This window comes from Callospermophilus lateralis, chromosome 13 (assembly GCF_048772815.1).
Source record: "Callospermophilus lateralis isolate mCalLat2 chromosome 13, mCalLat2.hap1, whole genome shotgun sequence".
Lineage (NCBI taxonomy): Eukaryota > Metazoa > Chordata > Mammalia > Rodentia > Sciuridae > Callospermophilus > Callospermophilus lateralis.
The window spans coordinates 70747844-70764459 of NC_135317.1; the positions used below are offsets into that span (position 1 = coordinate 70747844).

Here is a 16616-nt window from a genome sequence, read left to right on the forward strand (position 1 = left end):
TTGGTATCTTACTCTCTCCTCTCTCTCTCTCTCTCTCTTTTTAATATTTATTTTTTGGTTGTACATAATACTTTTATTTTGTTTATTTTTATGTGGTGCTGAGGGTCGAACCCAGGGTCTTGCACATGCAAGGCGAGCACTCTACCGCTGAGCCACAACCCCAGCCCTCTCTTTCATATCAAATGAAAACCTTGAAGTTTGAACAGCCAATGTCAAGATAGTTTATATGTTGCTTTAACAACTTAATTTCAGTTCCAAAGGAAATTTATTCTGTGGCACTGGGGATTGAACCCAGGGCACTCTACCCTGAGCTACATCCCATTCTTTTTTATTTTTTTGAGCTAGGGTCTCGCTAAGTTGCTGAGGCTGGCCTTGAACTCATGAAGCCTCCTGCCTCTGCCTCCCAAGTTGCTGGAATTACCATCACACCCAGCTAAGGGAAACATTTCTTTCCATTGCTTCATGGGAGTCAAATCATGTGCCTAATTTCTATTCCTGCCTGAAAGACTGCTATTTAAGAAAAATAATACTTTGGGTTATTGAAGGGCTAGCTTCTTTCCTTACTTGGCAAAAGAAAACCATTACTAGGAATTTGTAGTAAAAACTCCAGCTTTTCTAAACAGAATAGATAATATGCTTTTTAGAAGTAAATAGTAGCTGTTATCCTTGAATGATGGGTGGACTTAGGTACACTGATTACTTGCGGTGTACCTATCTTCTTACTTTTAAAAATAATTTACTTTCCATATATTTATTTCAAGACTATAATAATAATTGGTGAAATTCTCAAAGAGGTAACCACTAAGCCATGTTTCTAAAGGCTGATATGAACTGTCATTTCTCCTCTAAAATTTATTTGACACAAGGAACAGCACATCACTAGTACCCGAGTATATCATTATGTGAGTTCCCTCTTCCTAAAGAACCACACTGCCCTTTGAACCCACTTTCTGGTGATTTGCAGCATCAGAACTATCAAAACTATTACACAAGGAACAAGTGTAGAATGATGCTCTCTATGGAAGCCCACGTGCACAAAAGTGATTTCCATAAATGTAAGAAATCAAATTGTATAAATTGGTATTGGAAATTCAGCATAAATTGTATTTCACAATGTAGACTGCTACCAGACTGATGAAATCTAAGGCTCAGAATGAGGTAAATAGGCTTTATGATCCACATTAAAATCTAATCATTAGGGTAAGTAAATTATGTAACAACCTTAAATAATAAATGTCACTGCTTTTTCTGCTTAACAAATTTATAAAAAGTGCTGGGGCTAGTTTATCTGGAAATGACTCATTTAGAGACTTTCAAATTACATTTAATGTAACTGACTTTGTAAACATAACTCAGAAGATTTTATCTTGCTGAACTGAATCACATTCTACTAACTAAAATGTTAGATAATTTTAAAATTCAAAATATCAAATACCTCTGTCTTTCAGCTTTGTATGAGCTCGTAAGGTCATCAAAGAGCTTGCCGTTCATTTCCATTAGGGTTTTCAGCACGTTGTACACTAGGGCTACAATGGTCCTGAAATGAAAAGGAGCCAGTCCTGGGTTACTGAAGCTAGCAGATTGGAGAATTCTAAGAGAACTTAAATGTTGGCTGATTCCTTTAATTTGGGGTGTTTTAGAGATGATAAAACCAAGATTTCAAAGGTTTATAATGTGTTCAAAGTCCCATGGCCAGTGGTGGTCAAGATGATGTAATCCCAAAACTTGCACCCTTCCCATGTTATGCTTAAAACTCATAAATATGTCTAGTTATCTTAATCTCTGCTCTAGTCTCATTATCTGAAACCCCAAGTAACATTAAAATAAGATTAAAAAAATATCTAATTACCATAAATCAAAAGTGGAAAACAGCATAAGAATGTCACAGGAAGTAGAAATATATATGCATTCTACTGTGTGTCACTATGGCTTAAGCATGTCAGCTTCTCCCCAGGACGGTGCAACCCACAGAGATGAGGCTGTACTGAGAGCCAAGCAGCACAGCTCTGCCCTGCACCTTGCATGCCTCATGGCGTCTGACCACACACTGGTATAGAACTTTACACCAAATGCTGAAGTACATTTACAACTTTATAAAACTGTATGTATATAAAATACAGAACAGAATAAAACGGTGATGTTAACCTTTGGCATAAGTTCCATATCTCTGTAGGTTTTCACGTATGAGTTAGGAAATCAAATGATAAAAAGGTTTGAAAGACAACACAAGAAAAACACGTACGGATTCCAGTGTTCTTTGGAAATTTTGTACAAACTGGCAAACATAATTGGCAGAATTTTATCAATATTCTCCTCAATCAAACTGAGAATATATTCATTATTCCAGAAGTACAGTGCTCTTTCTGCAACCTAAAAAAGACATTCAGAAATGTCAAAACTCTTTAGATAAAAGAAATAACAGTAAAAACCAAAAATGGTGCCACTGAAAATATCTTACCTGAAAATGAGAACTGGAGACACACTTGGATATCTGCTTAAAAAGCGGCTCTTCAATTTTTTTGAACTGTGTTGGTTCAATGACATCTAAGATTTCTTCAATTTCTCCTAAAAACATCACCTAGGTTAAGAAAATTCTCTTTTAAAAAACAATGATAAATTATATGATGTTTATATAGATACCATATGAATGAGTTTAATCTACAAATTATAAAGTGAGCAAAAAAGGTCTGGTTGGTCTACAATTCACTGTAATGCACAGCAGTCCTACCAGGTCTCCCCACATCTCCCGCTCTGCGTCAGCAACACTGTGGCCAAGCCTGAGAGAAGTTCACAGCCCTGGGGTTGGACAGTTCTGCTACAGTGCTCTACTTCAGTGAACAGAACCCACCTCTTTCTGACTACATGTTTTTGGCCAAAATTTCAGCAGTCCTCTGATCACCTGAAGGAAAAAATGAAAACAAAAAACTTTAGGATGAGTTGAACAATGAAGGTAGTCAATCCCAGAACATTTTCAATGATGATGATTAATTAACATTTATTCTGAAGTAATATATTTAATATCTAAGTTTATACCAGCTGAGCTTTAAACTTTCATTCAACAAATTACTGAGTGCCTATTATATACCAAGCAGCAGTTTTGTTTGTTTTGGTACCGGGGATTGAACTCGGGGGCACTCGACCATTGAGCCACATCCCCAGCCCTATTTTGTATTTTATTAGAGACAGGGTCTCACTGAGCTGCTTAGCACCTCGCCATTTTGCTGAGGTGGGCTTTGAAGTTGCGAGATCCTCCTGTCTCAGCCGCCCGAGCCACTGAGATTACAGGTGTGCTCCACTGCACCTGGCCCAGACAGCATTCTTCATATTAGAGACATGAATGAGAGATAAGGTTTCTGATTATCACAGGGCTTATGTTCTAATGGACCGAGATCAACATGAGTGATCAACTATGTATACACATAGAATTTCAACAGCAGTATATGCTACTAAATAAGACAGGATTAAAGTGGTGAGGTGAAGGAGGGAAGTTATTTTAGGGAGAAACTGTAAATAACAGATTAGATATTATCTAAACTATTATGAAGCAAAAAAAAAAAAAAAAAAAAAAAAGCCAGCGAGTTTCCCAGTTTGTTTCATGGCTACCATAATCTAGATAACCAAAATGCAAGAAAGGACCTGTATTTTCTTTTTCTTTTTTTAGTTGTAGATGGGCCCAATACCTTTATTATTTATTTATTTTTATGTGGTGCTGAGAATCAAATCCAGTGCCTCACACATGCTAGGCAAGTGCTTTACCACTGAGCCCCAACCCCAGCCCCTAACAGTATATTAACAGAACACTATTTCATGGCTAATTATCCTAGAAATGCCAGGATGGTTCAACTCTATAGGTTAAAAGGAAAAAATTGTAGGATCTTAGTATACAGTAGTTATATGCTTCTTGAAAATTACTAGAATAAATAGAAAAAGTCAATATGTGGCTAGTTGGAAGGTAATATATAAAAATATCTTTAATAGATTAAAAATAATTTTCATAAGCAACTCTTATTCTTTCTCCTGTCCTTTTTAAAAAACTATTGATCATCTAATAGGATTATAACTATTTTTCTCCTGAATTTAATCTATAAATTCCAAATACCAATTGAGTTACCTTTGGAACTATGGAAATATTTATTCTAAAATTGGCAAATGTAATCAATAGCCAAGATTATTATTATTTTTTTTTTTTTGGGAAGATCAATGGAATACAACCTATACTACCAATATCAGCAATTTTAACTAGATGGTGTTAGCATAGAAACTGACAGAAAAGATAAATAAAAGAGTATCTAGACAGACTCAGGCATAAATTGTTTTAATACATGACAAAGGTGGTGTGGAACAGATTATCTCCCTTAGGGCCTCTGGTGACACCTTGACTTCTGGCCTCCAGAACTGTGATAGAGTAAATTTCTGTTGTTTTAAGCCACCAAGTTTGTGTTACCTCATTATGGAGCCTAGGAAACTACAGCTGGAATAAAGATATGAAAGCAAAACTATCTCTAAAATAACTTCAATATATAACTAGAAAACAACTACAAAAATTTAGAATATTTTGATAATTTCAGGGGTAGAAAGATTTTTCTTTATCCTTTTTTTTTTTTTTTTTTTTTTTGGTGTGCGTGTGTGTGTGTGTGTGTGTGAGATACTGGATACTGAACAACTAGGGGCACTCTACTACTGAGCTACATTCCCCTTTATTTTGAGATGAGGTCTTGCTGAGGCTGGCCTTGAGGTTGCAATCCTCCTGCCTCAGCTATCCAGGTAGCTGGGATTACAGGTGTTTGCTGCTGCACCTGGCAAGGGGGGCAGGTAGCTATATGTATATACGCAGCCGTATAACCAATGTGATCCTACAACCTGTACACATGGAAAAATGAGAATTCATACCCCATTTGAATCAAATGTATGATATGTCAAGATCACTGTACTGTCATGAGCAACTAAAATTTTTATATATATATATATATATATATATATATATATATATATATATATATATATATACACACACACACACACACACATATATATATATAAAACACTAAAATATATATATGTATATATTTTAGTTTTAGATGGACATGATATCTTTATTTTATTTATTTATCTTTCTGTGGTGCTGAGGATGAAGCCCCGTGCCTCACACATGCCAGGGAGATGCTCTTACCACTTAGCTACAACTAACTGCAGCCCATAGGAAGATTTTTTTTAGTAAGACAAAGAAATAGATTTATGACATAAAAATTATTGTTTTATTTAAAGAGAAAAAAACAGTATATTCAAAATTAAAACAAAACTCCCAAGTGGTCAAAAACGTTTTGCAAAATAACAATAGGGAAAGAGCTAAACATAGGACATAGAAATATAAATGACCAATAAACATATTAAAGGGTGGCTCGATCCTCATCTATAACAAAATAGCAAATTAAAATATTTCACACCTTGTAGAATAAACAGATTTTAAAACAGTATTTAGCATTGATTGGCTAAGGTAAGGGAAAATAAGTATTGCCTCAGTCTGGAGTGAAATATTGTGAATACAGTGTAAACTTTTAGGAATATAATTTCTAACATGTTAAAATTTGCATACACTCTGACTCAGCAGCACAGATTTTACTTTTTAAATGTTTTCATTTCTTAAATTTTCAAACAGTAAAATTCTTTTTTTCCCCCCTTTTTTCAGTACTGGGGATTGAACTCAGGGACACCTGACCACTGAACCACATCTCCAACCCTACTGTGTATTTTATTTAGAAACAGGGTCTCACTGAGTTGCTTAGTGCCTTGCTTTTGCTCAGGCTGGCTTTGAACTCAAGATCCTCCTGCCTTAGCTTCCTGAGCCACTGATTAAAAGATGTGAGCCACCAGGCCTGGCCCATTTTTTCTTTTGGTATATAGTTCTGAGGATTTATAAAAATTTATTTATAACTAATACCACAGACAGGAACAAAACAATTCTAATACTCCAAAACATGCTCTCCCCAGCAACATATTTATGACAGTAAAAAGCTCAATCAAGTGTCAACTAAGAGAGGATTAATGAATAGTAACCCACTGAGATTTTATGCCATCAATGGAAAAAATGAAGTGGATTAACATGGAAATCTAACCATGGTATAATGAGGTTAAAAAAAAACAACAACTGTATTTACCAACTTATTATCTCTAAAGGACAAGATTTCAGGGAACTTTTACACTGTGCTTTAGTTTTTTGTATTGTGTGAACTAATTTAATATACATTACTTTTATAAATGGAAGTAACAGTGATTTCCATTTTAGAAAATAACAATAATTTCAAGATTTAGGTACTTTTAGATTATAATAAAATAGGAAAAGCCCTAGCCTGTTTATGATTTGTAGGTGGCTTTGAAATGAATGCAGATTTCCAGAAAATTAGTAACTCTTTAACTGATGATGGTTTTACATCCCAGTAAACTCACTGTTAAGTTGGAAACAGCCAAGTCAAAAATGCATGGAAAGCATCTAACCTATGAAACATATAGCTTAGTTACACAGTACACCTTGGAATACTGGCTGTTGGCCTTGTGACAGTGTGGCTCACTGGGAGCTGCAGCTCATGACCACTGCCCAGCATCATGAGAGTCTTGTACCACATGTGGCTGGCCTGGGGAAGGGTCAAAATCTAAAGTATAGTTTCTACTGAATGCAGATTGTTTCACACCACTGTAAAGCTGAAAAATCATTAAGTTGAACCATCATAAGTTGGGGACTATTTGTATTAAGGCTCAAACCCAAGTAATGTCATAATTTGGGTGTCAGAATGGCCTATAGTAGAAATCATAAAACCTGTGTATGTAGAAATTTTTACAAATTGAAAAATTTTTTTCCTTTGTTAACCTAGACATTGACCTTCCTCTTGCCTATTTCCAAACACCCAGCTCACCCAGGCCAGATATCTGGGCATTATTTTTCTCCCTAGTTTCCACTCTTTAAAAAGTAATCACTTATCCTCTTTACCCACTCCAATTAAAAAGTAAAATTATATTTGTTTACTATTTACCAGGCATGAACCATGACTTAATATGTGTTTTCTCAGTTCTAAGAGGAATCATTATGAAATTATATTAAGTTTTAATTCCCTTTAGAGGTTATATGTTTTCATGTGAAAATACTGTGTGCCTATTAATCCTGATTTATCTTTCAAAACTGTTTGCAGCAACAACTGAGAATCTAAAAATCCAAAAACATGAAAAATTAGGGAATGGAAAAATATTGTTCCTTTACAAAAGGTTCAAGTCAAAGAAGACTTAAGTACATAATTTTTTCAAGCATCCCTAGGGGGCTCCTAAAAAGGCTTTAAAAAATCTTTAAAAATTAATTTTAATCCTTCAATCCTTCTGCTATTCTTCAACAATTATCTTAGTTTAAATATTAATTTAAAATGTTGAGGAGGCATTCTATCAAAGTACTTATTTCATCAAGGTTAAAATATTTTCTTTGTTGTTCTATTTCACCCTATCTCAGCTCTTTTTGCATCTTCATGATAACTATCTTTTTCCTCTCTCCTGAAGTAAACAACCTTTATTCTAAAATTCCATCTTAAAGGCAAGGAAGTGTTTTCATTCCTATCTTGAGGTTTATCATTAATAAGAGGCAATATCCTATTTCTAAAAGTAAAACAAAAATTCAAGGAAATAGTTTTGAAACCCTCACAGTAGGTTTTAATTCTGAAAGGTAAATTAAAAGTAAATATTACCAATAAATATTTATACATATAAAATTTCACTATGGTCATTTTCTCCTATTGTCACACATCTCAATTACTACCTATTAATGTTAATATTTTATTATATTATTCAAGACACATAACTCATGAGTATTCTCCCCTCCCAGCCCTGTTCTTTGCAGATTAACCTCACATTGCTCCTAAATGATTTTAGCTTAAGGTACATTATTATTACTGTTTAATAACTCTGTGAGACTATAGAGAAAGTTAAAATGAAATGCTATGAATGCAGAACAAAAACATGAACTTGAATGGAATACTTACTGGTTCTGTCAATGTTGTATCTTTCTCCAGGAACTGTACAACACAGTATGCTAGCTAGAAGATAAAAGAAAAGTTTATAAATGTTATTGAGTGAAACAACATGTAGGGATGGAAGTTTTTTGTATTTAGCCAACAAAAATATCATTTTGATCAATTTTACTCTAGTTTATTTCAATATATAAAAATGAATATACTCAAAATGTGTAAATTTTTAATCTTGAAAGTAATTTCTAGATCAAAAAAATGTTTTTTTTAGAATAGTGATTTCTCACTATAAAGTTCACTGAAATAAATCTAGAGCTAACAATTTAGATTTTTAGCATGTAACTACATATGTGCCTATACTGATATAGAATTATTTTCTAAATATTAATAGAGGAGACCAAAATCTTTCTAGATAGTTTTCATGATCGCAAGTAACTGTCTGAAGAAATGTGGGATTTATTCAAAGTCACATAGTTAATGAGGTAAGGACATGGATCAGAATGCAAGTAAACTTGACATGTACTGGTTTTGTTTAATAACTAAATATCATAATATTTTAAGCTTATAATGAAAATTTGCTATAGACAACTTACAAAGCAAACTTCTTGGTTATACTTCAAATTGTCATCTCAATATTTCTCCGTCTTTCTATTTGTCTTTTAAACAAAATTCATTTCAGTTGAAACTTACCTGAGCATGAAACAAAGATAATCCTTTTGCAGTATGCATAGGAATAAGAACCTTCATTAGAAATTGTTTATGTTCTGCTTTCAGTGGCAATGCAAAGCCATTGATAATACTGGAGGGAGAAAAAGGCAGGGGGGAGGATTAAGTAGTTACTATTTTGTTTCTAAAAGGGATACTATCCACGATTATTTAAGGAACAGTGCTCTGCTTCAATCCTGGTGTTGTACATTCATTCATCTTTGAACTACTTTAGAAAGACTATTATTATGAATTCTGTTCCTTTGTCATTCAGTAATCCCCAAAGAAAACCATGACTGCCAACTAATGCCACAGTATGTAATTTGTTTCATTTTCTATAAAGACTGTCACTTTATTTAAGCATTTTGCCTTTATTTTCCTCTGTAAAGCCATAGGAGAGTCAATGTCACAATAGGTAGAATTTTCAATATTTTCTGAAATAAATGGATAGTTTCTCTTACTTTGTTGGATAATCTCAAATTAAGTCGTAGTTTTTTTTCCACACTTATTTTCTAAATATTCTCTGAACAGAAATAGAGGAAATTTCTAAATTCTAAATTCTCTCAAATTAATAATGCTTTGTAGTGAATAAGGCAGGCAAAATGTTTGTGCAAACTAAAGCCAAAGACTAAAGATATTCTAAAAAGAAGAGATGAATAAGGAATGGTCTATCAATACTGAACAAGAATACCTGTAACTTCATCAAATATTCACAATATCTTGAGAAACTATTCCTTCCTTCCTTCTTTTTCCTGTAGTATGGGGGATTGAATCCCAGCTTCTTGCACTGCGCTCAATATTTTAAGTTCTAAAACAGGAAATAATTTCTTCAACTCTAGCTAAGATTTTATTACATAAAATATTTAAACTTTCTTAATGAATAAATAGAAAGCCTGACCTACCTTCCTAAGATCTCAAGGAGTTCAGCAACACCATTGAAATGTTCTGTTTCATATATAAACCTGAATTTAAAATAAAGTAGATATAATGAACATCAGAAAACTAAAAGAAAACGGAAAGTGAAGAAATCATTCTAAAGGCAGCAGTATGAAACACAGGCATGCTTTGGGTTGTCTTTGTAAGCTAATTTGTCCCAAATCAGCAACCTTAACAAAATATACCTTTGTAAAACTTGACATGTGAGGAGAACAGAGTATCATTTTATTTGGAATATTCTATCTTATTTAATATATAAGAAAGATGATTTTTCTCAAAGAATACTTTTCAAAATAGAAAATTTCTTCTTTTGGGCTAGGGCTGTAGCTCAGTGGCAGAGCGCTTGCCTAAGCATGCATGAGGCATTGGTTCAATCCTCAGCACCACATAAAAAATAAATTATTAAGCAAAGATATTGTGTGTCCCTCTATAACTAAAACAAAAAAAAAAAAAAAAAGAAAAGAAAAAGAAAATCTCTTCTCAAAAGAAAATGCAAGAGAAAAAAGAAAATCTCACAGGAAAATGCAAGAGAAAAAAAAGACTTGATATATAGTAAAGCGACTTTTGTTCAGACAACACAGACTGTCTAGCCCTACAACACTAGGCTCTCTTTTGAAGCAGGGGATCATAAACTCAAATACAACGGGCCAGCACAGGTGTGAACATATGGCTGAAGTGGACATAGGAGATGACAAAAGAAATGTAGAAGCTGCTCTCACTAGAGGAGGGAGCTTTCACTCATTCGTCACTACTGCAATGTGGAATGTTGGCCTACTTTTGACAGGTCTTCAACTAATTAAAACAAACCTGAAATGCGGGTGTTAAATGTGAAGTCTCCTGATTTGAAGCGAATATTTAACAGATTCACAGTAGTCAAATGATAGGTCCCATAGGTAGTTAATTAGCCTTGTCAGAAAAATCAATAAAAGAAATTCCAAGAGCCACTGGTTTAAATACTATTTGTACAAAAAATTTCGGGGCCGGGATTGTGGCTCAGCGGTAGAGTACTCATCTAGCACGTGCGAGGCCTTGGGTTCGATCCTTAGCACCACATAAAAATAAAATAAAGATATTGTGTCCAACTATAACTAAAAAATAAATATTAAAAAAAGATAAACAATAAGCTCAAAATAAACAGAAAACTAGGTAAATTCTCCTCTCAATGAATCTTAAATAACATTGGTATTGCCTATCAAAAAATTAGTCTCATCATTACTGTCTACTGCAGTTTCTAAAAAGTTAAGATGCAATCCAATGATATCCACAAAACAGGCCAAAAATGACCCCAAAACAACCAGTTACATTTGTAGATTTCAGATATTAAAAATCAACCTGAAAGGGTGAAGACAAGATGGGGGTGTCTGTTTATGAATATATGAATAATTTACCTGAGGAAAATATTGTTAATTTGTTTTCTGATGAATGCTCTTAGTCCAAGAAATTTCCCATAAATTCGATGCAGAACAGTCTTCAGGAAGTCACGTTCTCTGGGATCTTCACTATCAAAAAGCTCCAGGAGCTTTAAAAAAAATCTGAGAAATTACTTTTAAAAAATAATCGAGCTAAAACTTCACTTTATTCTAATTTTGATTTTAAGATTATCTATGAAATCTTTAGATTTTTTTCTTAAAAGATTCTGCCCTATCAGATTGATTTTACCCTTGGTAAATAAATAAAGCAAAAGAAAAGCTTAGGAAGTATTTCTTTTTACTAATTTCATTTTTTGAATGACACAATAAATAATTTAAGCACTTTAACACTTTGGGGGGCTGTGGATATATATAGCTCAGTGGTAATGTGCCCTGGGTTTGATCCCCAGCGCTACCACTACCAAAAAACAACAACAAAAAATTCCCCTTACTTTACCACTGATTTTTAACATTCTATCCTCCTCTTAGCTACTAAACATTGCTTATAATTTTTAGTGTTAAAATTAGGTGTTTAGTCCTTTTTGATAGTAAGTTAACACATTAAGCTTTTAGACTGCAAATCATCAAATAAATGAAGTTTTAAAAATACACATGTAGAAATTATACAGTTTACCAGAAATGTGGATTTTTATGTTCTGAACTTTGGTGCTGATAATTACACTAAATTTAGATGCAAAGCTCTTGACCTCATCAGAAGTTCTTATTCCATTGTGCCTTTAATTATAATCGTATATAATTGCATACATGTACATCTCTAACATGATTGAGTATTTTGAGGGTAGTGATGGCATAAGTCATTTTTATATATGCCTGACAAATTAACTGCTCACAGTTTGCACTCTTTGTTGGCTACGTTAAGGCAATGCATGAGTCTCCTGAAAAAAAAAATCCATGGTATGTGAAAATTATGTTAATATGCTTAATCCAGTTTCAATGATTAAAAATAGCTAACCTGCTCATTTAACACTCAAATTCAAGTTTCTGATATTGGGTTTACTTGAAAGATATGCTTTCAAGTTAATGAAAGGGGCCTTTAATTGTAAGGTCATTGTGTCTAAGTCAAGAACAGATATCATTCAATACAAGTTGATTTTTAAGAGGAAAACATCAGAGAACAGTTGTTAGCTACTTTTCAACCTATTTAAAGAAATATATTTTCAGATATTATAATCTAAACAAATAATCTGTTTAGAAATAGTCACATGATGAAACATACACAAAACTAATAATCAGGAAACCTATTATACTGGTTCCCATACTAATATCAAGGTGCTTATAAGGGTCATTCATAACCTCTGATCTTGTTTATTCATTGATAAAATAAGACAGGTTGAGACCAAATTTTCTTTAAGATAGGGTGCCATCATAGTCAGAGACTTCCCCTCAAATCCTGATTGTGCCTCCTAATAGCTGTTGTGAAATTGGATGTGCTCTGGCTCATTATACAAAAGCACCTAAGGACAGTGCTTAGCATATTAAAAGCACTCAGTAAATCTTAGCTTCCTTCCTCTCTTTCTTCTGAAATTCTGATTTGAACATAAAATTATAATTATGCAGTTGTTTCCAAATTTAATAATTTTTCTCCTGCCTAAGGTCTTAAAATTACTACCTACCAAATTATTTCAAAATACAAAAACTGAGACTTCGGAAACATAAATTTATTAAAATAGCACCTGAACAGTTTTTCAGGAACTATCTGTAAAAGCAGATCATATAGACTGCTAAAATAAAATTCTGGGCCTTAGCTTCTCAGACAATTCAGGCATTTGAAGTAGAAGGTAGAAAATGGGTCCAACACTACTGGTTTTCTTTTCTCAAACCCCTAGAAAAATCCAGCATCCTAATACTTCAAGCTCCAGACTAAGAAAGCACTAAACAAGGTTCCCCTCAACCTGCTATTATCTGAGATGCAATTTAATGTGGCATTACTAGAGTACCTTTACTATATCCTATATGAAACCAGGTGCAGTGGCACATGCCTATAATTCCAGCAATTGGGAGGCTGAGGCAGGAGGATCACAAGTTTGAAGCCAGCCTCAAGAACTTAGTGAACTAACACCTGTCTTGAAAATGAGGACTGGGTTCATCCATGGGTTCCAACCCTAGTACCAAAAAATATGTTGAGTGTGTGTGTGTCTATGTGTGTAACCCCCATGAGAACTACAGAAGGAAATAAAATATGCTTTCATTTTCAATTACCCAAATAACATAACTTGATTTAATCTGATTTTTACTCACGATTGAAGTGTATATTTTACTGTTAACACACATCTAATATTTCTGTGCAATTTATGAAGAGTTACTTGAATGGTTAGGCTGACAAATGTTTTTCATTTATCCACAGCAACTGGTCAGAATACTTTATATGAGGTTGGGGATATCTATAAATGACCAAAAATAAACTCTAAATAAGTGGGACTCATGTTTGTGGAATCTTTACATAGGGGACACAAAAAGATGGTCTGAAAGGTAGGAAAGGTCCTTATAATGATTTTAATCCTGGCCTCAGCATTAAATCCCTAATGAGGCCTTAACTGATAAGTGTTTCAAAAGCAAAAATGAACCTAGAAGGTTTAATCTGCTATGCAATTTTAAGACCAGCCAACTTCAAATAGTTAAAAGAGGCCTCTAACACACCCACATCAATGTTTATAGCAACACAATTCACAATAGCTAAACTGTGGATCCAAACTAGATACACTTAAGTAGATGAATGAATAAAGAAAATGTGGTATATATACACAATGGAATATTACTCAGCATTAAAAGAGAATAAAATCATGGCACTTGCAGGTAAATGGATGGAGTTGGAGAATATCATGCTAAGCGAAGTAAGCCATTACCCCCAAACCAAATGCCAAATGTCTTCTCTGATATAAGGATACGGATTCATAATGGGGATGGGGGGCGAGCATGGGAGGAATAAACAAACTTTAGATGGGGTAAGAAGGAGGGTTGTGAAGGGAGGGGGCGTGGAAGTAGGAAAGATGGTGGAATGAGATGCACATCATTACCCTAAGTACATGCATGAAAACATGAACAGTGTGACTCTACTTTGTGTACAGACATGAAAAATTGTACTCTATTTGTGTAATATGAATTGCATTCTGATGTCATATATAACAAATTAGAATTTAAAAAAGAGGACTCAAAGACTTTGAAAATAAAAGAGAAGTGGACACTCTCCTAGGGATTAATTGTGAGTATATAAGTTCCCAAAATGAGCTAATAACCAACTTATGAAAAGAAAGAAGATACTGCATGTATTTACACCTCATGATCCCATTTTATCTGTGGTTTAGGAATTGGGTGGTTAGGATGCATAAGGTGGTAAGGGGAAGGGGAACTGATGCTTGTTGACAGGAAAGGAGCCTCAGTTAAAGCCACAATGCTTGAAATATACATCAAGTTAAAGTACAAAGACTTAAAATTTTAAAACAAAAGTTTGACCCTTTGATTGAATGGTCATGCCAAAATTTCTCATAGATACTGCAGAAAGGCTAGATTTTCTGGTCTTTATAAAATAACAGAATTTAGAACTGGATACGATAATTTGATTGACTTCATTAGAAGCTCACCCTTGATAAAAATACTTTTATATTAAAGCTTCTTCACTTTCATCCCAATTGTCTGGCAAGAATATTAAATGCTGTCAAATTAAAACAAACCATTTTAAGTTTTGAAGAACTATTTTAATCACAAGTTAATCATTGCTAAGATAAATGTAAAAACTTTAGGACATAAGAGTTCCTTACCTGTTGTACAAATTTCTGATCAATGTATCGTTTTGCAATGCTAGGCTGGAAATCAGGGCTCTCCAAAAATCTCAAGAAGAATTCATACACCAACTATGAGAGAAAGTCAAATAAAAGCTAAGATGATGGTACAAAATTCTACACCAGGTTATAATACTTCATATAAAAAACACACCTCAATTACCAACTTAGTAGGGAGATTTCTGATATTATAAAATTAGAAAATAAGGTTTTTAGGGCTATATATGTAGCTCAGTGTAGAGCACTTGCCTAGCATATGTGAGGCCTAAGGTTTCAATTCCCAGCACCAGTAAAAAGAAAAAAAATTACAGTTTAAAAAACTTTTTGGGTTGGGGATATAGCTCAGTTGGTAGAGTGCTTGCCTCGTACACGCAAGGCCCTGGGTTCAATCCCCCGCACCCCACCACCGAAAAAAACCCACAATTTTTTGCAGTTTGGTCTTCTAAGCCAATAAATTCTGTCTTGCTTCCCTGATTAGTGAATGAGCTTTCTGGAGCTGTACAGTGCCTCACATCTGTTCACATGATACACAGCACAGTACTGGGCATGAAAACAGCCCAAATGGCGCTGTCAACAAAACCGCACAGCAGTCCACAGGAGGCCAACTCCTTGCTCAGGTTTGAGCATCTTGTGGCATGTTTATACCCAAAGCAAAACCTTCTATATTGTTTGAAAATAATCTATAAACATTGATATCAACTTCTTTTTCTTGTTATATCCTTAATGTACAATAAATATTTAAAAATTAGGTAATATTAGGCCCCATAAGCATTGCTTCCTTTACATACATGGGGCAAAAATGCATCAAACAAAACTATATGTACTTGGATCACAAAACTGTTCTTAGAATATTATTGAGCTCAGTAGTCAAAATGTGTTCTATGGTAAATGCTGTAGGGTCTATGGATTTAACATACTGATCTTTTTTCCCTTCTCTCACTAAATACAAACTAAAAATACATAAAAGGTATACACATTGTATTTATTAATTACATGGAACAGACTATGAGTGCAGAAGACATTTAGCAAAGGTCTATTACACTGTGGAATATGCTTAGCAGGATAAGTTTTGAGGGAGATGTGCAACTTGAGCTCTGCATTCAACTGGATTCTGGCCAAGCCAAGAAGACAGTGGAGTGCTGTGGAAAGGCAGGCACATGTCTTAAAGGCGTGCAGGGGGTAGGTTAATGGGACAGAATCACAGACTCTATATGCAGCTCCCTAGTTCAGTGGGAGTTCAGAGTCTGTGGGAAAGCGGCATCAGTTAGACACAAGCCAAATGTGGCATGCGCTAGCGTATCTACTCTTCAGATCTACATCAGAAATACAGGGTATAAGATTTAACAGTTTTAAGAGTAATAGCATGTCCTTTGGGAGACCTAGCTGACATCAAACTCTAAATCACACCAACTTCTCTAAAATATATATTCTCTAATTTTATATATATATATATATATATATATATATATATATATATATATAAAATATATATATTTACCAAAATATATATATTTTTAAAAAATATATAAAATATATATATTTACCAAAATATACGTATTTAAAAATATGTATATAAAATATATATATATTTTAAAATATTTATATATAAAAAATATATATATATATTTACCAAATATATATATTTAAAAATATGTATATAATATATATATATATATTTACCAAAATATATGTATTTAAAAATATGTATATAAAATATATATATTTAAAAAAAATATAAGAAATATATATATATTTACCAAATATATATA

The 16616-nt window shown here is 33.5% G+C and overlaps 1 protein-coding gene across 1 annotated transcript in view; it reads right to left on the reverse strand.

Moving 5' to 3' along the window:
• Ppp2r5a (protein phosphatase 2 regulatory subunit B'alpha) overlaps nucleotides 1–16616 on the reverse strand; it is a 63308-nt gene that overhangs the window by 1574 nt on the left and 45118 nt on the right. The window contains exons 4-12 of the mRNA XM_076831389.1: nucleotides 14827–14919; nucleotides 11030–11160; nucleotides 9608–9667; nucleotides 8691–8799; nucleotides 8016–8069; nucleotides 2849–2899; nucleotides 2459–2578; nucleotides 2243–2370; nucleotides 1436–1537 (exon numbers count right to left, since the gene is read on the reverse strand). Of these exons, the coding sequence (XP_076687504.1) occupies nucleotides 1436–1537; nucleotides 2243–2370; nucleotides 2459–2578; nucleotides 2849–2899; nucleotides 8016–8069; nucleotides 8691–8799; nucleotides 9608–9667; nucleotides 11030–11160; nucleotides 14827–14919 (848 nt within the window). The remainder of the gene's footprint in view (nucleotides 1–1435; nucleotides 1538–2242; nucleotides 2371–2458; nucleotides 2579–2848; nucleotides 2900–8015; nucleotides 8070–8690; nucleotides 8800–9607; nucleotides 9668–11029; nucleotides 11161–14826; nucleotides 14920–16616) is intronic.